General features: G+C 43.1%; 1 protein-coding gene across 1 annotated transcript in view; it reads left to right on the top strand.

The window, feature by feature from the left end:
- Positions 1 to 21,585, top strand: part of Cth (cystathionine gamma-lyase) — a 28,543-nt gene extending 6,958 nt beyond the window's left edge. The window contains exons 5-12 of the mRNA XM_057793665.1: positions 1,865 to 1,996; positions 2,879 to 2,936; positions 3,625 to 3,702; positions 5,500 to 5,652; positions 6,989 to 7,110; positions 9,075 to 9,127; positions 12,521 to 12,659; positions 21,038 to 21,585. Of these exons, the coding sequence (XP_057649648.1) occupies positions 1,865 to 1,996; positions 2,879 to 2,936; positions 3,625 to 3,702; positions 5,500 to 5,652; positions 6,989 to 7,110; positions 9,075 to 9,127; positions 12,521 to 12,659; positions 21,038 to 21,046 (744 nt within the window). The 3' untranslated portion in view covers positions 21,047 to 21,585. The remainder of the gene's footprint in view (positions 1 to 1,864; positions 1,997 to 2,878; positions 2,937 to 3,624; positions 3,703 to 5,499; positions 5,653 to 6,988; positions 7,111 to 9,074; positions 9,128 to 12,520; positions 12,660 to 21,037) is intronic.
- The last annotated feature ends 1,080 nt before the right edge of the window (positions 21,586 to 22,665 follow it).

The raw sequence follows: 22,665 nt of genomic DNA, 5'->3' as shown, positions 1-22,665 counted from the left end.
CTCTGTAGCTTTGGAGCCTGTCCTGGAACTAGCTCTTGTAGACCAGGCTGGCCTCGAACTCACAGAGATCCGCCTGCCTCTGCCTCCCAAGTGCTGGGATTAAAGGCGTGCGCCGCCACCACCCAGCAAGAGAGGTATGGGCTTTTTAAAGGGGCACCTGTCCTTTAGGGGCAGATCAGTGTTCTAACTATAAGTTTAAATTTTTTATGTGCATTATATTAGAAGCTAGTGTGGATTTAATCTCTCAGCTCCACCCATTATTTTTTGTAAAAAATTAAAATTCAAAAGTACATAGTTCTCAAACATACCAAGCTACCAAAGCATAGCATCGTTCAAAGAACATAGACCTCCCCAGTCCAGGGACTTTGATCTCAGCTCTGAGAAGCTTGTGTGCCATGGAAGGTATTTGTGACTGAATAGCAGATGTGGTATTTGGGGACCTCATTTAAATTCTGCAGGAGTGAAAGGCCAGTGTCTTTTGTGAGTGAACCTTTCTAACTCTATTAAGGATTAAAATTGTTAAACTTGTACCCCAGCTCATGTAGCAGTGAATGCTAAAAGGTAGAAATCCTTCACACAAAGGATTCTTTCTAGATCAGCACTGGGGCAGCTTTTACTAAGTAAAGTTTGCTTTCAAGGAACATGTGCTTTTATATTGCTTGAGAAAAAAGGACATATTCAAATAGTTGGTCTGAGACTTCCTAAGGGAAGAAAGCAGAACATGAGTATGATAAATTTTGTCAATACAATTTTATTTGCTGGCCCTTTAGTCTCTTGAATTAAAATGTTTTCTTCTGAAATAAGGCTCTGCTTTTGAAGTAATATATATTATATTTATTTATTTTATGTGTATGGGCATTTTGTCTCCATGAACACATGTGTACCATGTATATATGTCTGCTACCTGTGAAGGGCAATGGATCCTTTAGAACTGGAATTGCAGATGGTTGGGAATCACCATGTAGGTGCTGGGAATCAAACACGGGTCTTCTCATGTATAAATGCTCTTTACTGATCTATCTCTCCAGACCCTGTTGTCAAATTTTTTTTTTTTTTTTTGGTTTTTCGAGACAGGGTTTCTCTGTAGCTTTGGAGCCTGTCCTGGAACTAGCTCTGTAGACCAGGCTGGTCTCGAACTCACAGAGATCCGCCTGCCTCTGCCTCCCGAGTGTTGGGATTAAAGGCGTGCGCCACCATCGCCCGGCTAAGGATATATTTTTATACAATCTGTTGACAGAAGTTTCTGTCCCACCTGGTCCCGCAGTCGTTCAGTCCCAAAGAAACACACAGAGGTCTACATTAGTTATAAACTGGTTGGCCTAATAGCTCAGGCTTTCTTATTAACTAACACTTACATCTTATATTAGCCCATAATGCTTGTCTGTGTTAGCCAAGTGGCTTGGTGCCTTTTATCAGTGAGGCCTTCTCATCTTGCTTCCACTGTGTTTGGGAGACCATTGCAGACTGACCCTAGAATTCTCCTGTTCCTGTTTCCCCGCCTGGCTACTGGCCAATCAGCATTTCACTAAAACAATACAAGTGACAAATCTTTCAGGGTACAAGACCATTGTCCCACAGCAACAATCTATATTATTTGTCTTTGAGAACAGAAGCTTCAGACACCATGTCTTTGTTTTTTAAGGTAAATATTACCAACCATTTTAGGCAGAAGAGGACTTGCGGAAGACAGAAGGGAATTTACAAACAATTGCCCATCAGAAATTTAGCTAGGATTCAAACCTGACTATTCCACCTTCATTATCTCTTTCCAGCATGGGAAGTAGTAACCTTCTATGTTGTGGTATGTGAGATGTATACATGTGTGGTATATTTTTACATACTGTTGTTTGCTGAATTACTGTAGCTTGTTTGGATTGAAACACCCACAAACCCAACCTTGAAGATGACTGACATTGAAGACTGTGCACGCATCGTCCACAAGCATGGAGACATCATTTTGGTTGTAGATAACACTTTCATGTCTGCATATTTCCAGGTAAATGAAAGGAAGGCTTTTTGCTGTGATCAAAAATCTACATAGTTTTCTGTAATTAGAAAAGAAAGGACTGCCAGGCAGTGGTGGCGCACGCCTTTAATCCCAGCATTCAGGAGGCAGAGGCAGGCGGATCTCTGTGAGTTCAAGGCCAGCCTGGTCTAGAAGAGCTAGTTCCAGGACAGGAACCAAAAAAAGCTACGGAGAAACCCTGTCTCGAAAATCAAAAAAGAAAAAAGAAAAGAAAGGACTACTTTATAATAAAATCATTATCAAACTCAAAATAGTTACATATCAAAATATAACTATTATTGATTAGAAAAATAATCAGATTTGGATCTGTTTTTGAATTAGTTAATATAGTTTTAAAACTGTTACTATGTCCTTGGAGCTTTGTTGGGAACAGTGAACCCCAAACATAGGCGTTAACACATTCACCAGGCCATATTAATAAGAATAGACCCTACGGACAGGAACATGGTGGATGGATTCTCAGAGTCTATGCATCTCAGAAGTAACGAAATCCTTTGTAGCAGTGAAGAGAGGTTACCTGGCTTCCTTGCCTCTTTGACCATATAAAGGAAAGTGTAGGGAGACTTGGCCTGAGCCTGCCTCCTGTTTCCATGGAAGCTGCACCTTCAGAGTCTGAGCCTAGTCTATTTTTGTTTGATTTTGTTTTCTTTTTTTCTTTGGAATGCTTCTTTGGTAGAAGGATATGGACAGGCAGACTCAAGGTCTTAGAAAAAGTGAAAATGTATAGATTCTCACACAGCAGGGTCGAGATAGATGCCACTGGGATCTGAGGCAACAGATGGAACAGCGCCCTTCAGATGGTTTCTCATTTCAAGTAAAAATGTCTGGTTTTTTTTTTCTTTTTTCTTTCAGCGACCTTTGGCTCTGGGTGCTGATATTTGTATGTGTTCTGCCACAAAATACATGAATGGTAAGATAAGTATAGCCTGCATCTTAAATATTATTCTTCGCGGATAAATGATGGTGGCCAGGGTTAGGCATGTTGGATCCCTCTGCTATTATGTAGGATTTATTTGTGAATTGTGTTAAAAAGTAAAATAAAAAGATGTTAATGTAGCTGAGGCTAGTCTGGAACTCACTCCTTGCCAAGGCTAGCCGTGAATTTCAGATCTCCCTATGTCCCAGGCACTGGGGGGTACATTACCACACTCAGAATCTCATTTCTCATAAACAAAACTGCATTCATGGCTCATAGGGTTTACTGTAAGGGGTTACACTTTCATTTTGCTGGTAGCCTGGAGACTCTGACTCTTTATATGCCTTTTACTTTACTGCTTTAGGTATGGTCACTGCAATAAAACTGGGTAAAGTTCAAAAAAGAGAAGACTTTCCCCTTAGGATTTTTTCAGAGAAAAATCACGGTTTGGCAATTTTTTTTTGGTTTTTCGAGACAGGGTTTCTCTGTGGTCTTGGAGCCTGTCCTGGAACTAGCTCTTGTAGACCAGGCTGGTCTCGAACTCACAGAGATCCGCCTGCCTCTGCCTCCCAAGTGCTGAGATTAAAGGCGTGCACCACCACCTCCTGGCACGGTTTGGCAATTATGAATTGAAGAATAGACACCAATTGTTGTTGGCGGTGACATTTTTGTTTTGTTTTAGGTCACAGTGATGTTGTCATGGGCTTAGTGTCTGTTAATTCTGACGAGCTCAATAATCGGCTTCGTTTCCTGCAGAATTGTAAGTGGTCAGAAGCTTGGGTTGCTTTGTTTATGCGGTGTCTGTGTGTGTGTGTGTGTGTGTGTGTGTGTGTGTGCGTGCAGTCTAGAAGAGGGCACTCTCCACCTTAGTCCTTGAGACAGGGTTACCACTCACACCCATAGCTAAGTACCAGTGATCCTCTACCTCTGTCCAGCACAGCACTGGGGTTACATAGCCATGCCCAGCTTTCTATGTGGATGCTGGGATCCTAAGTGAGGCCCTCATTCTTGTACAGCAAACATTGTTGTGCATCGACCCATCTCTGCAGCCCCCTAAGACTAGATTCTCATTATGCCACCAGAGATTACGCTTGATATTTGTACTTTGACAGAATACTGTGAGACATTTAGGAAAAGATAAGGAAAAAAGGTTATAAAAACAGTTATACCCAGCGTTAGATAAGCAGATAGGCGGGAAGATCTCTGAGTTCCAGGCCAGCCTGGTCTACACAGTGAGGTTCAAGCCAGTTAGAGCTACAGAGTGAGAGACCCTGTCTCAGACAAATAATAGAGTTACAGCATAACACGATTTTATGACTTCATGACATCATTTAAGGAAGGAATTTTGTTTTTTGCTTAACAAAATTGTTAAAACTGGAGTGAGTTTTTAAGACTCAGTGGGGTGGGGTGTTTTTTTTTTTTGTTTTTTGTTTGTTTTTTTTTTTGGTTTTTTGAGACAGGGTTTCTCTGTGGTTTTGGAGCCTGTCTTGGAACTAGCTCTTGTAGACCAGGCTGGTCTCGAACTCACAGAGATTCACCTGCCTCTGCCTCCCAAGTGCTGGGATTAAAGGCGTGCGCCACCACCGCCCGGCTCAGTGGGGTGTTTTAAGCCTGAAGTGTTGGCTTCCATGTCCATAAGTATCTGGAATGGTGGTTGGATTTGAGTAACACTGGAGCCCTAAACATACACTTCTCTATACATTAAATTCCTTTCCTGGTAGCTTGCTCAGTTTGTCTCAACTACAGGTGATCACTATTCTCTGAAAGATAAGAGACAGACATGATTAAAAATTAAAATACCCTTCTAGAAATTGCTCTTAAAGTAATCAAAGGGGGTGAGGAGGTGGAGTTGGTTGAGTGCTTGATAAATAAGAAGGAATGAGATGGCTGGAGCTGCTCTTGCAGAGTACCTCAGTTCAGTTCCCAGCACCCACATGTTAGGGTTCACAACCACTTGTCGCAATTACTCCCAGGATCTGACTCACTCTGCAGGCACTATTCTCATGCACACCCTCCCCTTCACACACATACACATATACACATAATTTAGAATTAAAATAAAACCTTTAAAAACAGAAATAAGGTGTGTGTTAGTTGACTGTGCGGCAACAATCGTGACCACACTGCAGATTTTCTCTGTGGTGCATCTCAAAGACGTGATCGCCCACACTGTGTGATGTGCCGGGTCGTGGAATCATACAGGACAGTCTGCTCACAGCGGCTCGCACTGTGTGATGTGCCGGGTCGTGGAATCATACAGGACAGTCTGCTCACAGCGGCTCCGTACTGCGTGACGTGTCTTATCTCCTCACAGCTAAAGTCTCATCTTGGTTTCCTAGTTATAAGACAGACATGCCTCCTCTTCAGAACACATTTCTCTAAGTGCATTTTTGTTTTCATTCCATGCTTCCCATTCAACATAGCGATTTCTCCCTAAAACACAAACATTGAGTTTACAGCTAGATGTTTCTGAGTCACTATGTTGAAAAATAAGAAGCAGAGGATTTCTTGGGTCCCGTGGTACCTTCAAGCTAACCCAACATTTGTTCTCTTCCAGCAATTGGGGCGATTCCTTCCCCCTTCGATTGCTACCTCTGCTGCCGAGGCCTGAAGACTCTGCAGGTCCGAATGGAGAAGCACTTCAAGAATGGGATGGCAGTGGCTACTTTCCTGGAGTCCAATCCCCGGGTAGAGAAGGTTATTTATCCTGGTATGTCAACCTGAGTTCTAAGCAGTTCTGTCTAAGTTAAGACTTTATGTTTTCATGTAATTTTACGTTGTTCATTGGTTATTGTCCTTGTGTGTCAGGCTCTGGAATCAGCATGGTGGAGAGTGGACAGACAATATAAGCTGGGGCAGTGGAGGGCAGGTGCTAAGAACAGCCTCACATGCTAGATGCCTCTGTGGTTTTAGCTCTGAGGCTGTGTATACTTCAGTCACAGGATAATTCTTGGTTGATTGACGGATGAGACCCTGCTAACGCCTTTTCAACACGATAATCGGACATAACTTCTTCCCACCGAAAGTTAATGTAGCAGGATCCCCCTCAGCCTCTTTTCAGTTCACCCCCCTTTTCAGGAAGATGAGCAGAATCATCCTTACCCCTTGTTTATGCTACCAGTTACCAGCTAAGCTGTCATGGGCTCCTGCAACCTTGTTCTTAGAGCCTGTGCTATGGGATCATGAGTGTAGGGTGGTTAAGATTTGTCTTCAAGGAAATTGGATAAGCTGAAGTTGAAATGTATTGAGCTCAGATCTCCACAGTGCTTGCTGGGATGCATTTTAGATCCAGGGAGAGGGAAAGGCTCTGATCTATGCCCCAGGGAGTGGGTGGCACTTGTTAAACGCTCACGGTTGAGTATTTCCAGAGACATCCAACAACTCTTAGTCCTGGGTTTTCTCTAGGAATATGAATCCAATATTAATCAGATAAATGGATTTGGCCTCATGGAGACAGTCTTGTCCCTAAAATACATTAATGAAGAAGTCCCAGAAGGATTCAGTTAACAAGGAAGTCCAGACGTGCAGAGGCCCTGAATGAAAGAGCACATGGAGGGGGCTGGAGAGATGGCTCAGAGGTTAAGAGCTCTGGCTGAAGCCGGGCGGTGGTGGCGCACGCCTTTAATCCCAGCACTTGGGAGGCAGAGGCAGGTGGATCTCTGTGAGTTCGAGACCAGCCTGGTCTACAAGAGCTAGTGCCAGGACAGGCTCCAAAACCACAGAGAAACCCTGTCTCGAAAAAACAAAAAAAAAAAAAAAAAGAGCTCTGGCTGATCTTCCAGAGGTCCTGAGTTCAATTCCCAGCAACCATATGGTGGCTCACAACCATCTATAATGTGATCCGGCTCCCTCTTCTGGCATGCAGACTGAACACTGTGTAATAATAAATAAATATTTAAAAAAAAAAAAAAAGAGCACATGGAGTCGAGAAGGGAGATGTGGCCAGGGCATGGGAGGATGTGGGAGAGATGTCTGTAACCCTGCTGTCAGGCTTACCTGAAGCTAACTCTCTAGAATGGGACTGCTTTTGTGCTTTGTGTTTCCAGGGCTACCCTCTCACCCTCAGCATGAGTTGGCCAAGCGCCAGTGCACAGGCTGCCCGGGGATGGTCAGCTTCTACATCAAGGGTGCTCTGCGGCACGCCGAGACTTTCCTCAAGAGTCTAAAGGTGAGCTCAACATACATCCCCTGAAATTTCCTTGTTGCTTATACTCACGCCCAGCTTTGGGCTTGCTGGCCACTCCCATAAGACAGAAGAAAGCTCTCCTGGTGCAACTATATCTCTAAGATTTGAAGGATAGTATTAACTTCAGACTTGTAGTAAAATTAAGCCAGGCAGTTCTAGCTACCTGGCACACTGAGGCAGGAGGATCATGTGATTCTTTAAGTCTGAGACGAGGCTAGGCAACATAATAAGAATCTGTCTCAAAAAAAAAAAGGGGGGGAATAAATTTCATGGCACTGTAATACAATCTTAGTCCTTATTGCTGCTATAATACCCAGGACTGGATATATTAGCCTGTTTTTCATTACTATGATGAAATGCTAGAGACAGGCTACTTTATAAGAAAAGGTTTACTTCATTGGCTGTTCGAGGTCAAAAGCGTAAGGTCAGAGTTAGTTGGCCCTTCCTTGTGCCCTCTACCGAGGGCCTCGTGTCAGAAGGCATCCCATGTAGGAGTAAGAGCAATCACCAGCTAGGAAGGGCAGCTGGGGACAGGCTTGCTCTGATGGTAATTGACAGTATCTTGGTTAGTTCTCCCCTCCGTGGCCTCAAGTCTCCCTCCAAGCCTCACTTCTTAAAAGCATGTCACACTGAGGACCTCAACTCCAACCCATGAACTTCGGTGGGACCCACCTCACCCAAACCAGGCCGGTCACTCAGCATACAGTTCTGGAGGCTGAAGGGATCCAGCCACCTGTTGGTATCCACGTAACAAAGATAGAAAGGGCGTGTGTGAGCAAGAAGACAGGAGCAGGTCCAGGAGTTTTAGGTACCACTCATCCAGTTATCGTGAATCAAAGTGGCACCACTGACCCTCCAAGAGATGCTTCTCTGCAGGACATCATCACCAATCGCACAGGGAACCCAGGACAGACCACATGCAAACTAAAGCAACCTTTGGACTAAGAAGTTTCCCTTCTCTGTGGCAGTTAAAGGGGGTGTTAAGAGGTGCCCCATAACTGGGTGTGGTGCCACCGCCTTTAATCCTAGCTTTCTGGAGGCAAAGGCAGGCAGGTAGTATAAGTTCAAGGCGAGCCTGGTCTACAAAGGGAGTTCCAGAACTGTTGTACAGAGAGGCCCTGTCTTGAAAAAAGGAAGTGCTACCTATGGATTAGTGCAGATAATGGTAGACATTCAGAGGTATTTGTTTAAAAGGAAACATCAGAGGTCGGTCTAAAGGTAAACATTTTAGGGTTCAGAGCTCATTGTAAATCATATTTAAGTATGCTGTGTATATATTTGTTGTTTTTGTTTTTAGGACGGCCTTACTCATTCTGTAGTCTAGAACCCTAGCTCTGGCTCTACAGACCAGGCTGGCCTTGAACTTGTGCTACCCTTCTATCTCTGCCTCCTGGGTGGAACCATAGCCTTCATCTGTCTGAAGCAGAATATCTATTACTTGCAGGTTGTGTAATTATCATCCAAACCAGGGTGATGTAGGAAACTACTTTGGTCAGTTTATTGCTGATTGATTGAAGGATTGACTGACCGACTGATTGATTTTGCAGTTCTGGGGATGAGACTCTGGGTCTTGTGCTTGCCAGGTGAACTCCCTACCCCTGGGCTACAACCTGCAGGCTTTTGTAAAGTCCACTGAGACAAGGTTGCAATGTTGCTCGGGCTAGCCCCGGACTCACAGAGATCCTCCTGCCTCTTCTGAATACCACGGTGACAGTCCCAGGCAACAAACTCCATCAGCATTTCATGTTTTAAAGGTGTAAGGCAGTACATCTAATTGTCTTAGACTTTACTCTGACTCTTTCTTAGTATCTTGCCCGACTCTTGGTTTATTTATAGTTACTATCACTCTTCGTCCTTCCTGAGCCAGAGAAGTTTCATCAAAGACATTTATTTTCAGAATTAGCAGTATGTTTTTGGACAATCTAAATTCCTGTTTTCTTTGCTAGCTGTTTATTCTGGCTGAGAGCCTGGGAGGATACGAGAGTCTGGCTGAGCTTCCGTAAGTATGCTCTTTTCTTGGTAATTATTGCATCTCATTTATTTAGTCTTTATTTTTAATAGTTGATTATTTTATCTTGATTTTTTTTGTGTGTGTGTGTGTGTTGTGTCCCATGTTGAGCTGCCACATCTGTCCCGAGTACCTCTCTCTTCTGTTGACAGTTCTCCTCTTAAATGGAGTAAGAACAAGGACCCAGGAACACAGATAGAGTGGACCAAGGAACACAGATAGAGTTAACCCAAATTCCGTGTTCCATGAAGCAGTTTCATGTTTTTTTTTTTAATATAGTTTTACAGAACAAAGAAAGTCATAAGTCAAGGCAAGTTTATTTATTTATTTATTTATTTATTTATTTGGTTTTTCGAGACAAGGTTTCTCTGTGGTTTTGGAGCCTGTCCTGGAACTAGCTCTTGTAGACCAGGCTGGTCTCGAACTCACAGAGATCCGCCTGCCTCTGCCTCCCGAGTGCTGGGATGGCAAGTTTAAAATACATTGTGGGTGCCTCAGAGAGTCGGGTGCAACAAGAGGGTGAGAGCTAGTTTATAGTCCCACGATGGTTGATTACATTCTTAGCACTTGGATTGGTGGAAGCTAGTGTTCTGCTAATAGCGCCTAAGATATTTTTATTTATTATCTCAAGACGTTAGTTCAGATAAAGAGTAGGACAAGGAATGGCTCTTTCAGAAGGCTAACACTAGTCCAAGATAAAGCAATTAGCCTCTGAAGCTAAAACAAATTCCAGTCTCTCCACGGAGTGGAACTGGAGTTCACTCCATCAGTCTCTGCAGACGTGGACTCCTTTGTAGTTTGTTGGTTTCCTTCTTACTCTTTGGCTCTTTGGGGACCCACTACCCTGCTCCCAAATGAATACACAGAGACTCATTGTTACTTATGAATGCCTGCCTTAGCTTGGCTTGATTTTAGCCAGCTTTTCTTAACTTAAATTATCCCATCTACCTTTGCCTCTGGGCTATGACCTTTTTCTCTTCTATATATCTTTCTTCCCGTCTTACTCCATTGCTAGTTGGGTAGCTGGGCCCTGATGTCCTCCCCTCCTTCTCCTTTCCTCTATCCTTTCTCCTATTTATTCTCTCTGCCTGCCAGCCCTGCCTGTCCTTTCTCCTGTTGGACTCTAGCGTCCAAACACCGAGGTGGAGTTGCCCCCAGAGACCACTTCATACACCACAGCCGATGCAAAAGCATGAGGATTTTATTAATTCTGTCATGACAGGGTCCCCCAGCATTCGGGAAGCCAAGGGACCTCGAATAGATGGCACAGGCTACTTTTAAAGGGGCCACAGAAGCAAGGGGGGTTGTTCTTTGACTATTCTGATTGGCTTATTCGAAAGGGCTATTACCAATAATTGACTGGAGAGCTGTTGCCAGATCAGGTGAGGTAAGAGGTCATTTTGACCCCGTTTCCCAGGGGACTGAACCAAAGCATACGTATTTGGGTAATTGTTCAGGAACTGAGTACGTGCGAGTGTAGCTGTTAGGTTCTTGGTTCCCAGGGGAGGAGGGGAAGCACTATGGCACAGAGGCTGAGAGGATTCAGAATTGTCAAAATGGCTTCAGCATTGTCTTAAAGTCTTACACTCTAGCCTTGTTGTTGGCTGTTCAACTCTTTATTAGACTAATCTTTTTTTTTAGACAGATGAAATAACACAGCTTCACAGAGTTAGACAAATGCAACATAAAAGATGCAGGATTTCTTTACAACATTAAACAAATATTCCACAGTATAAATGAATGTAACACCTTAGATTAATATTCCACAACACCCTTCCAGTTTTTTGTTTACAGACGGACACAACTTTGTTTCATGGTTCTCACTCACACACCTCAGCTTCCTGAGGGTGTGGACCACAGGCCCGAGCCATCTGCCGGTGTTCAGGTGCCAAACCTGTGGTGCCCAGGCAAAGGAGCAAGCTATGCCCTTCCCTGTGTTGACTCCACAGCAGTAACTGTGCTGTGCTGCTGTTGTCCTCACCCGGCCTTGGAAGGGAGACTTTATCCCAGAAAAGCTGTCTAGATCCCCTGGGGAATAGAAAATATGTCCCATGCCCTTGGTTTTCAGGGACAGCCTGACTGCTCAGGTAAACCTGCGTACTCTCAGTGTGTTGCATCTTTGATGGTATGCTATCTGAATAGATATTCAAGCCCTGCCTGGTACTCCATACCCTCGTAAACCAACTACAAGCCAGAGGATTTTAGGGAAGCATCCAGCGGATTACTTTACAGTCAGGGAGACCCACCCAGCGAGCTTGGCTGATAGACACATGGCCCCAGCAGCTTACATTATAGACAGGGAGACCCACCCAGCGAGCTTGGCTGATATACTCAGGAATACATGCCAACTTCATTCTTGAGGCTTTGCACCAGGAATAGTGTGGGTTGTGACTGAGGCAATGGGTCAGAAGTTCAAGTGCTTGCCACACAACTGTGAGGACTTGAATTTGGCTTTCCAGTACCCATGTAAAACACTAGGCATGGTGGGGCATGCCTGTAGTATCAGTGCTGGGGAGGAGAGAGGAGCATGCAAAGGCACCACCGATTATATACACATAGATAAAAAATTTTTTTAAAAAAAAAACCTTCCTTAGAGCAACAAAAGAAGATCCTGTTTGTGTACCAGACAACTCAAGTGCTTTTTCTGCAGGTGTGAGGTTTTTGGTTCAATTGCAGAGCACAGGGGAAGAAGCATACTGGCAGCAGAACACACATGGGATCTGAGTGTCAGTCTCTCCTGTGTGGCCCTCATCCACCCTCCCTTGAACTCCCAAAACCTTCTTGCCTGGGTAGGTTGGTCTGCTTTTCCTCAGGGCTTCCCTCATCCTATAACAGGGAGAACGCGTCCTCTCTTCCAGGTTCTCCCCATAGTGCACGGTGCAATGGAAGCCTGGTTTTACACCTGCTGAGGATGATCAGCTTCTGGTTTGGAAAATCCTTCAGGCCGTTCTTTCATGTGTTCTGCACTAGAATTTCTGTTGCCTGCTGCTGAGTGGTAGAGGCCTGGCGCTGTGTTTCATGGATCTGCCTCAGAAGTGTATTTCTTGGAAAGAGCAGTGTAGGAGTAATTTGGTCTCCGCTAAGGCCTCATTAGGGCAGGTGGTTGAGTCCACCAGCACGTGGTCTCTCTCTTCCTGGATACTAAACTGCTAACTTTAACCCATTCTTATGACTTATCAGTAATGGCATAAGCAGTCCTGGTTTTAATTTAAAATCATGAGAAGAAGAGATAAGCTTGATAATTGCTTATTTTCTGTTTGCCTTTGAAAAATCATAAAGGTTTAAAAATAGCAGCCCAAAGAGACCTGATAATAACTGCCAATATTTAAGCTAGAACTATGCCTCCACAATCCAATGATGAAATCTGTGCACATTTACTTCCAGAGCAATCATGACCCATGCGTCTGTGCCTGAGAAGGACAGAGCTACCCTGGGGATCAGCGACACATTGATTCGACTCTCCGTGGGCCTGGAGGATGAAAAGGACCTTATTGAAGACCTGGATCAAGCTTTGAAGGCAGCGGTGAGTTGTGTGTGCATGTGTGTGTGTGTGCATGTGTGTGTGTGTGCATGTGTGTGCGTGCATGTGTGTGTGCATGTGCATGCACGTGTGTGCATGCATGTGTGTGCATGCCTGTCTGTATATGCCCTCTTTTTTTTCTTTTATTGAAAATAGATTTTTCCACACAATATATTCTGGTTAGTTTCCCCTCCCTCTACACCTTCCCGTTCCTCCCCACCTCTCCTCCTATCCAGATCCACATCCTTTCTGTCTCTTGTTAGAAAACAAATGGGCATTTAAGGATTAGTAAGAAAAAATAAATAAATAGAAAGAAACAAATTGGAATGTGACGAAACAACCAACTGTACAAAGAGAGCCAAGGGAGAGGCATAGGAAATGCATAAAGACACATATTTGCATGTGCAGGAGTCCCATAAGACCTTCAAACTGGAAGCCATGATATAAACACAAAGGACCTATAAAAATGGAGTGTTTTTTTCCCCAATGAGACGCACTTGGAGAAGACTACTTTTTTACTAGGAAGTGGTTATGAACTGGAGTTAGTTTCCGGGTTAAGGATAGGGGCGTGTGTTCACTCTTCTCAGCTCTAGGACCCCCTTTGGTGCACACCCATGCAGGCACCACAGTCTCTATGAGTTCATGTGTGTGCCCACCCTGCTGTGTCTAAAAAGCCCTTGCTTCCTGGCTGTCCTCCATTCCCTACAGCTTACCCTCTTTCTGCCTGCTTTTCCAGTTTCCCTGAGCTCTGAGGGGAGATTTGAGCATCCATTCAGATCTCTCGCCCTGCATATCGTCTGCCTGTGGATCTCTGTGTGTGTTTTTGTCTGCCTTAGGAGGTGGTTTCTTTGATGGCTGAGCAAGATGCTGGCCTATGAGTAAGCAGAATGTCACTAGGAGTCTTTTACTGCTAAGTTCCTTTATCATAATAGTAGTAGTTGCTGGGCGGTGGTGGCGCACGCCTTTAATCCCAGCACTTGGGAGGCAGAGGCAGGCGGATCTCTGTGAGTTCGAGACCAGCCTGGTCTACAAGAGCTAGTTCCAGGACAGGCTCCAAAACCACAGAGAAACCCTGTCTCGAAAAACCAAAAAACAAAACAAACAAAAAAAAAAAACAAAAACAAAACAAACAAACAAAACAAAACAAAAATAGTAGTAGTTGCTTTCCCCTAGGACCCCACCCTTGCTAGTCCCAGGTTCTTCACCACCCAAGCAACTCAGGGCCTAAGTTCCATCTCACGGAGGGGGCCTTACACAAATCAGGTATCAGTTGGTGACTCCCACAAACTTCATACCACTGTTGCACCAGCGCATCTTGTGAGCGGGTCACTCTCACAGATCAGAAGATTTGTAGCTGGACTGGTGTTTCCTTCTCCTTTGGTAGCATGCAGAGAACCTGCCAGTACTGGGAATGCTGGTCTGTGGGGTGAGGGCTCTAGGACTTCTCCACATTCAGTAAGTGGTCTGAGTGTTGTCTTCAGTGACAGGACCTCATCGTCAGTTTGCAGAGAGCTACCAATAACCTTGGCAATTTGGGGGTTCTCATGCCTTGTCCCCCAAAGAAGTCACATGGCTCCCGGCACTCCCGGAACCCATTTGGCCCTAAAATATTCAATTAGATGCAGCTCATTCCCGATGCTAGAAGCTGCATTTGATAATGAGACATGTCCAGCTGGGGCTCTGTCTACCCTGTTATTAGGCAATTTTATTCAGATGGCTCTCATATATGTGTGTGTTATAGGAAGCTTCTACTGTGTTAGGTTTCAGTACAGCCCCTCAGATGGCTCTAGTTTTCCTGTCCCTCCTCATATTCTCTACCTTGCTTTGTTCTGCCTGTTTGATCCTCCCAGTGCAGCCCCTACCTGTTTGCCCCTCCTAGGAGAGACCCTAGGTGATCTGTCCCTTCCTCTAGTCCCTTACACTCTATCTAATATCTGCTTGTACAGTTTGTAGTCTGCTTGTCTGTGACTTCACAGTGAACATGAACACTTAAGTGAATACATACCATAGCTGGGTCTAAGTTACCATACTCCGATGATATTTTTTCCAGTTCCGTAGATTTATCTGGGAATTTCATGATTTCATTTTTTTTAATGGCTGAGTAATACTCTATTGTGTAAATGCACAATTTTCTTCATATCCCTTCTTCTGTTGCGGGATAGCTGGGTTGTTTCCAGTTTCTGGCTATTATTAATAGAGCAGCAATGAACATGCTTGAACAAATGATCTTTGGGTATATGCACAAGAGTGGTATAACTGGATCTTGATGAAGATTGATTCTCATCTTTGAGGAACAACTGCACCGGTTTCCATGGTGACTGTGCAAGTCTACATTCCCACTAGCAGTGGACGAGTGTTTCCCCTATTACACACCCTTGCCAGCATGAGCTGTCGTTTGTTTTTATTGATATTGGCCATACTGACTGGGGTAGGATGCAATCTTAAAGTAGTTTTGATTTACATTTCCGTGGTGATCAAGGATGCTGAACATTTCTTCTTTCTTTTTTCTTTTGGTTATTCAAGACACGGTTTCTCTGTGTAATTCTGGCTGTCCTGGAACTAGCTCTGTAGATCAGGTTGGCCTCAGACTCAGAGGGCCGCCTGCCTCTGCCTCCCAAGTGCTGGGATTAAAGGTGTGCACCACCACCCAGCTGAACATTTCTTTTAAATGCTTCTTTGCCAGCATGTGTCTAATCTTGAGGGTAGGTGTCATCGTATTTATAGAGTGGCCCCCCCAGAGATCTGTATTCAGGCGTGTGTGCCTGATACTCGCCTGGACAACATCTGTGAACTTGTCATGTCCCATTGGTACCTCAGTCTAGAGTCGACTTACCATCTGCTCTTTACCCCTTTAAGGAAAAAAAGGCCCCAAGTCACCCAGTATCTCCTAGCACAATATCAGTTTCATTGGGCACATTTGATGATTCAGGCTTCTGGGCTTTATTTGGTATCATCTCCATCACCTCGGGTTCTCACAGTATTGACTCCACGTTGTCCCGCGCAACCGTCTCGCCAGCAAGAACGACGCGGCACACACAGGATCCTTCTACAAAAAGCTTTAATGCGTCTTGAGAGGGAGAGCATAAGCTTACAGAGCGGAGACCCCAGAGGACCAAAGCCCAATCCTTTTATAGGTTAATAGTCCTCGCCTCCGACGTGTCACGCTCTGACTGGTTGCAGCTCGTCAGCCCATATGACGCCATGGGAGAGGCAGAGAACAAGGGATGGAAATTTTAGTTGGTGCTGCCGAATGCAGGCGCCATCTTGTAATGGAGTATGCAGGGGTGGCTCCTCACATCTCCCCCTTTCTAATATATTAAGGCAAATAGGCTTCCCAGATTATTGAGGGTAGAGACAGTGGTCATACTTCCCACAAGCAAACATACAGGACTTGTACGAAAGTCATCCCTAGGTTTATCGAGACCCGAGATGCTCTCGACCTGTCCTCTGTCGTTTTTTTGGGAAAGGGAGATTAAGGCAGGCAACCCTTATGTAGTACAACATGTCTCTCAGAGAGGGTGTTATAGCAGCAACTCTCTGTGTGATGTGCTTTGCTCAACACCCCTCTTGGGATGAAAGGCCAGACACTCTACCCTGTGCAATGAACCTAAGTTCCGGGTGTGCAAGAGCTGTCCAGCGAATAGCCTATTGCTTGAGCATAGTTAGCCAGATGTCAGTGGGAGCCCCCTGTTCTAGGGCGACAAGAGCCTGTGCAATCACCACCTTGTCTCTTTTGTTTTGGGTTCTGAGCCTGCAAACCAGCCAGAGGAGAAACACCATTCTGCAGCAAACAATCACACCAAACAACCCCACCCCCACCCATCCTTTGAAATAAGAAACAGTCGAGGAAATCTAGGAAGACAGCCCCTCCATGAAGGACAGATCAAGGCGGGTAGAGTTGATCTAGACAATGGCGGCTCTCAACTCGCGAAGCGTCTGTTCAAATTTAACGGTCCAGTTTTGCAAAATGAACTGCAAAAGACTTATAGACAAATTAGCTGCTCTGGTAAAATTTTTATACTGAATGGAAGTAACACATAGGCCAGGGAGCTTTTGTTCGTAGCCCAATTGTGCCATCTGCCATAGATGACTGTAGCATTGATTACAATATTACTGTTAGATTTTCATCTAGCCTCTTTTAGCCAGGCTGAGGATTGGTTACAGGAATCATTATTATTTTGTTCTTTCACCAGGAAGCAAAGGTTTTCTTTAAGGGAGATAGTCCTGTTTTCTTTAAGTTTTTGAATTTGTTCATCTTTGGGCAGAAAGGCAAGTCCCAGTTTTTTATTAGTGTCAAAAAATCGGGGGAAAACTTGTGCATTATACATTACCGGCATTGGCAATGGGAATGTCGACATTATTCCCCAACGTGGCTCCCCTTGAATTACCAGAATCTTAATCATCAACAGCATCACAAGAAGCGCCCTGTTCTTTTTCTTTATGTTGCTGGTCGGTTTTATTTTCCTGCTCCAAGACAGTTCTGGTGAGTCTCTCAGGGACCCAAAAGGGATTTTCTTCATCCTGTGGAAAAACACAAACAGCTCCCCTGGATCTTATTAAAATAGGATCCGGGCCTTTCCATTCATTAGTCAGCACATCTTTTCATTTTACTAATTCCTTAGGCCGCTGTGGGTCTGAGCAATGTCTCTGTGTTGTGGTTTGATCATTTTTATCCGAATTTAAAAAATTTACAGTAAAAAGTGCTACAGCAATAGCAACCCTCGGTACTGGGTTATTTTTTTGATTTTTTTTTGATGACAAAAATTGGGGTATTTTAAGGGGAGGTTGATGGTTTAATGTGTTTTAAGGCTAGCTGTTTAGAAATAAGGTTGGTTATTGTCTTTAATTTTTTAGAGGTTAGTGGCCATTGGGGAACCCACATCGGGGTCTTTGTTTTTTATGGTATGGGTTGTGTTGTCCCAGTGGCGCCTAGGAAAAACCCAGGCCCTGTCTTTTTTGGTTGGGGTTAGGCGCCACAGGTTTTGTTTGTCCTTGTCTTAGGCGCCCTAGTTTTTTTTTTATTTTGTATTTTATTTTTTTTATAATATTGATTGTTTGTGGTGAATATTTATTAGATAAAGTAAGTTTTATGGCTTGTATAACATTTTGTTTTTATAAGTTAACAGGCAAGGCTAGTATATATGGGGTGAACCGTTTTTTTTGTTTTTTTATGGTCCTCCAAATAAGGACCGAGGAGTTGATAGTTGGGTGAGTATTATATCCCAGTTTTTGTAAAGAATGTGACGTTTTAGTAGTTGGCCAAGATTTGGGCCACCAATGGGAGGAAATTATGTTTTTGTTTGTTTTGGTGTCCAAAATGTCTTTAAAATGCTTACCATTAACCCAGAGGGACAACTTTGGCCTATTTTGGAGGCTAACAATTAAGTAAGCTGAATCTTGGCCTGAGGATCCCATCTGTTTGTTTTTTGTTTTTTGATGAGTATCACCTGGGAGGAGCAGTAGCTGAGCTATTTTATCTCCTTTACTAATAGAAAAAACCCCATTAGGACTGGAACATAATACTTGAATTTTAGGGACATGTTGATTATTAATTATATTAGGATGGACAATTAGTCCCTGTAGGGTGAGCGATTTTTGGCCTAAAAGGAGACCTACGCTTTCTTGTGGTAATGGTGTAGGCATCTGAACAGGGACAGGCTGTATCCCCATCTGGGGCATTAGTAAGAAGTTGGAGGAGGCGTATAAGTTTATTTTTGTTTTGTTTTTGGGGGAGCCTTGTTTGTTGTCTTGATAAACCTGTTTTTATATTTTTGTGGGCCCTGGGATCGAGGGCCCACTGTCTTGTTTTTTGGATTTTTATTTACAAATGTTTTTATAGGAGGGAGAACTCTGTCCTTTATATCCCTTATTGAGCGACATAGCTCAGCTTTGTGGTAGCCCTTACCACAGCGGGTATAGAGGGTAGGTGGAGCCCTTTTTTTTTTTGATGTTTTATAGTCCTTTTTAAAATGTCCCGGCTTTTTACATTTAAAGTAAACTTTTTTGTCAGGCCCTTTAAGGGGGCGTTTTTGAGACTGTAAAATGGCAGCAGCCAATCTTACATTAGTAAGGGGACCATTAAGTTTTTTACAAATCCTGAGCCAATCTTGTAGTTTTTTATTTTTTTTTGGGGTTATGGCCGCGCGACATTTTTGAGTGGCGTTTTTAAAGATAAGTTGTTTAGTAAGAGGCGCGGCTGTTTTAGGATCATCAAAGATGTGCCCTGTTGTCTCTGTCATTTGTGCCACAAAATTTGAAAAAGGCTCTTGGGTCCCTTGAATAATCTTAGTGAGCTGATTATTTATTTTTTTTTTTTTTTGGAGAGTGTTTTTTAGGCCCTAATGGCCATATTAGTAATTTGTTGATATGTATCTTAGTGATAATCTGTTTGATTAGCTGTAAAACGTCTTTGACCTGTTAGGAGGTTGAACGTTTATTGTTGTTGTTTTGGAGTCAGAGTTATAGTATTGGTCCTGGCTTGTTTTTGTGTAGCTTTATGTCAGAGAGTTTTTTATTTTAAATATTGGCCCATGTTGATAAGCGATGTTTTTGTTACCGTCTGTCAGTCAGCTGGGGTCATGGCGGCCATGGCCAGCCTGTCTAATTGTGTTAGAGTAAAGTTGGCTGTTACTCTATATTTTTTGACCGACTTTGTTAATTTTTTAAGTTGATTATATTTTATGGGTGTATGTATCCGTCCTCCCTCTGTGTCTTTAAAAACAGGATAAGCAAGGTGTAGTTTTTTTTTAATTTTTTTTGGGAGGAAGGAGAAGGACTTTTGGCGCATTTTATAAGGAGGGGGCGTTGAAGGGACTATTTGTGGGGAGGCTGTATAAGGCTGTTGTTTTTGGGGCTTTTTTTTATTTGGTAAGTGATTATCAGGATGATACTTTTTTTTTATATTTGGCTTTTTTTTTTTTTAGTTTAGCTTTTTTTTTAGGGTTTAAGTTTTTTTTTTTGAACTTTTAGAATTATTGGAGCTATTGGCAATTAAAGCTTTAAGCTCTTGTAAAGGGTATAGACTAGTATTTTTTTTTTTTTTTACAACAGGCAAGGGACCTCTAGGGTCCGATGTATATACCCCCTTGTCATTAGACGTATCGGGGGGGCCATTTTTTTTAATTGGGACTGGTTTTTTTTTGTGCGCGTTTAATCTCTTATTACGTTTAGTTTTTGACATGTTATTCTGGACTTTTTTAAGGACATTTTGTCCCTCCGCTATAACAGCCCGACAGGCTTTATCCTCTAAACAGTTTTTAATAAGTTTTTAAATGGCCCTTGTCCCCTGTCTTAATTTTTTTTTTGTTAGTTTTTTATTAAGATTTTTATCTAATTTATTTTATGAGGCAAGAGTTAAGGACCCGGAGCAAACATATCAGGGAGTCACCCGATTAATTTTTTTGACAAAATTTTTAAGTGTTTGATTGGTAACTTTTATGTTTTGTTGTTTTAACATCGTTTTTAGCGTTGTAACGATAGACTGAGAGGAGCCCATGATAACAAGCAGACATCCGCGGCTTATCTACGTCCGTTTTACAAGTGTAAAGAAAATGAAAGTAAACTCCGCGTAGGGCTCTTTTATTTATAAGAGACTGAGGCATGTAACAGAGTGTTGTCGCTTATCTACGTCGGACTTAACGTACCTAACAATCATAACGGTGAAAGCAGAGCATAGTAGCATTTTTAGGACAATTATTATGGCTTTAACATTATCTTTTTAAGGCAGCGAGAGGTCCAAGCCAAAATCCAGAAAGGACATACCTCTTTGAGTGTATCCATCTGTAGTTTTGAATCCTCCTTGAATTTAAGGGATCTTTGATGGTGTTGACGATGTTGAGGTTTCCCGGGTTTCGGCACCAGTTGTCCCGCACAACCGTCTCGCCAGCAAAAACGACGCGGCACACACAGGATCCTTCTACAAAAAGCTTTAATGCGTCTTGAGAGGGAGAGCATAAGCTTACAGAGCGGAGACCCCAGAGGACCAAAGCCCAATCCTTTTATAGGTTAATAGTCCTCGCCTCCGATGTGTCACGCTCTGACTGGTTACAGCTCGTCAGCCCATATGACGCCATGGGAGAGGCAAAAAACAAGGGATAAAAATTTTAGTTGGTGCTGCCGAATGCAGGCGCCATCTTGTAATGGAGTATGCAGGGGTGGCTCCTCACACCACCTCCTTCCTCCACCCACACAAACCCCATCTAGAGCCACCCCAGTTTCAATCTGATCATCACCAAAATTAAAGAGAAATGGCCTCACTGTCACCTCTAAAGGTGTCACTTGCAGACAGTTGACATGGGTGAATGTGCAGGAACCTCAGAACGAGCTCTCAGGAAGGAATGTGGAGGTCGCTGACATTCTTTTTCTATGTGTTATTGATACAGCACCCTTGAAGTTTGAGCTGAAGCTGGCATTCCAGTGCTTCCGTCAGGAGCTGCATCCAAGGGGTCAGATCTTCCAAATAACTGGACAGATCATAAAGGAGCATTTGCAGAATTTCCCAGAGAACATTTTAAGGCACCTAATGACTTTTACGGCTATAACCTTCCTCGGATCTTCCCTGTTAAAAACTGTCTTCTGTTTACCTTCTCCTGACAGGTTGGTTCTGTTAGTATCATTTTGATAATTTTGCTACATTTGTATCCCAGGAGCAAGAATTGTGGCTGTTTGGCGAATTATGTTGTTGGTTTTTTCTTTTTCTTTTTTTTTGTAGCCTAAGATATATTTTAATCATGTTTACAATGTCATAATTTAGTATTGATGTTTTCTGAAGTTAAATTATTAAATGAATGATCTTAAATCAATTGTGATTTTTTCCATTCTGTTGAAAAAAATTATTGAAAGTGATGTTTTTTATTTAATTACTATGGGCCAAAACTCAAATATTTGAAATGCCTACTGTGAAATTCTAGTAATTAAAGATTGTACTTGATATTTGTTGTTTTTCTTAAATAAACCTAATTATCAAATGTACCCCTCCCTGATACTGCTTTGCTATTTCTGGATTCTTTTTCATTTCCAGTGATTGCTCTAGAGGCCTCAAACTCTATTTATTTTTATAAATGTAACTGAGTAATGTTTATTCTTAAAGTTTAATATTTGCATATTAAGTATAAATCATATGTATGGTGCTTTTTATACTTTTCTTATTTTTATCTGAAATAGTAAGTTTTTTTGTTGTTGTTTTTTTTTGTTTGTTTTTTTTGTTTTGTTTTTTTTCGAGACAGGGTTTCTCTGTGGCTTTGGTTCCTGTCCTGGAACTAGCTCTGTAGACCAGGCTGGTCTCGAACTCACAGAGATCCGCCTGCCTCTGCTTCCCGAGTGCTGGGATTAAAGGCGTGCGCCACCATCGCCCGGCTCTGAAATAGTAAGTTTATTGAGGTAAAGGAAGTTGTACTTAAAACCAGAATATTTGGGGTATTTCTCCCTCCACAGGAGTTCTTTCTAATTTTTCCTTAATAAATCTACATGCACCCTGCTATAAGACAAAGCAAACCGCAAATTTTCATAGTTAGGCACATTACATCATGAGCAGGCCGTGAGTCCAGCAAGCAGAATTTTTAAACGGTTTTGGCGAAAAGCTTTCTGTCTTATCAGGCATATTACAAGTTGCTGTGGATCAGGTGTGCACAGCACGGCCTCTTTGCTGCAGCAGCCAGAGGCTCTCGCCGGAAGCAGGCTTTCTTTGTGGTTAAGTGACCAGCATACGTGGTCAGCCGTTAGTTACTGACCAAGTCCTGAGCATTGGGGACTAAGTGATAACTAAGCTCTTCACCTTCTGGGTGATCTCTGAGAGAGCAGTCTGACTTCCTGCACGTCCAGCTGATGGGATGGCTTCCTGCATTGTATAATGCAGATAAATGGGGTTGATTTCCTGGCGGATTGACCCAACTTCTTCTGTTTATGTAGGGCCCAGCCATCGTGTGTTCAGTGTCTCAGAACTTCTGGGAGAATTAAATGACTATTATTGTGATTGTTAGGGGTCGCACAGACTAAGAGGTGTGTGTGTGTG

This window comes from Chionomys nivalis, chromosome 18 (genome assembly GCF_950005125.1).
Source record: "Chionomys nivalis chromosome 18, mChiNiv1.1, whole genome shotgun sequence".
NCBI lineage: Eukaryota > Metazoa > Chordata > Mammalia > Rodentia > Cricetidae > Chionomys > Chionomys nivalis.
The sequence above is the reverse complement of the archived record's forward strand: the minus strand, read 5'-3'. Positions and strand labels throughout refer to the sequence as shown.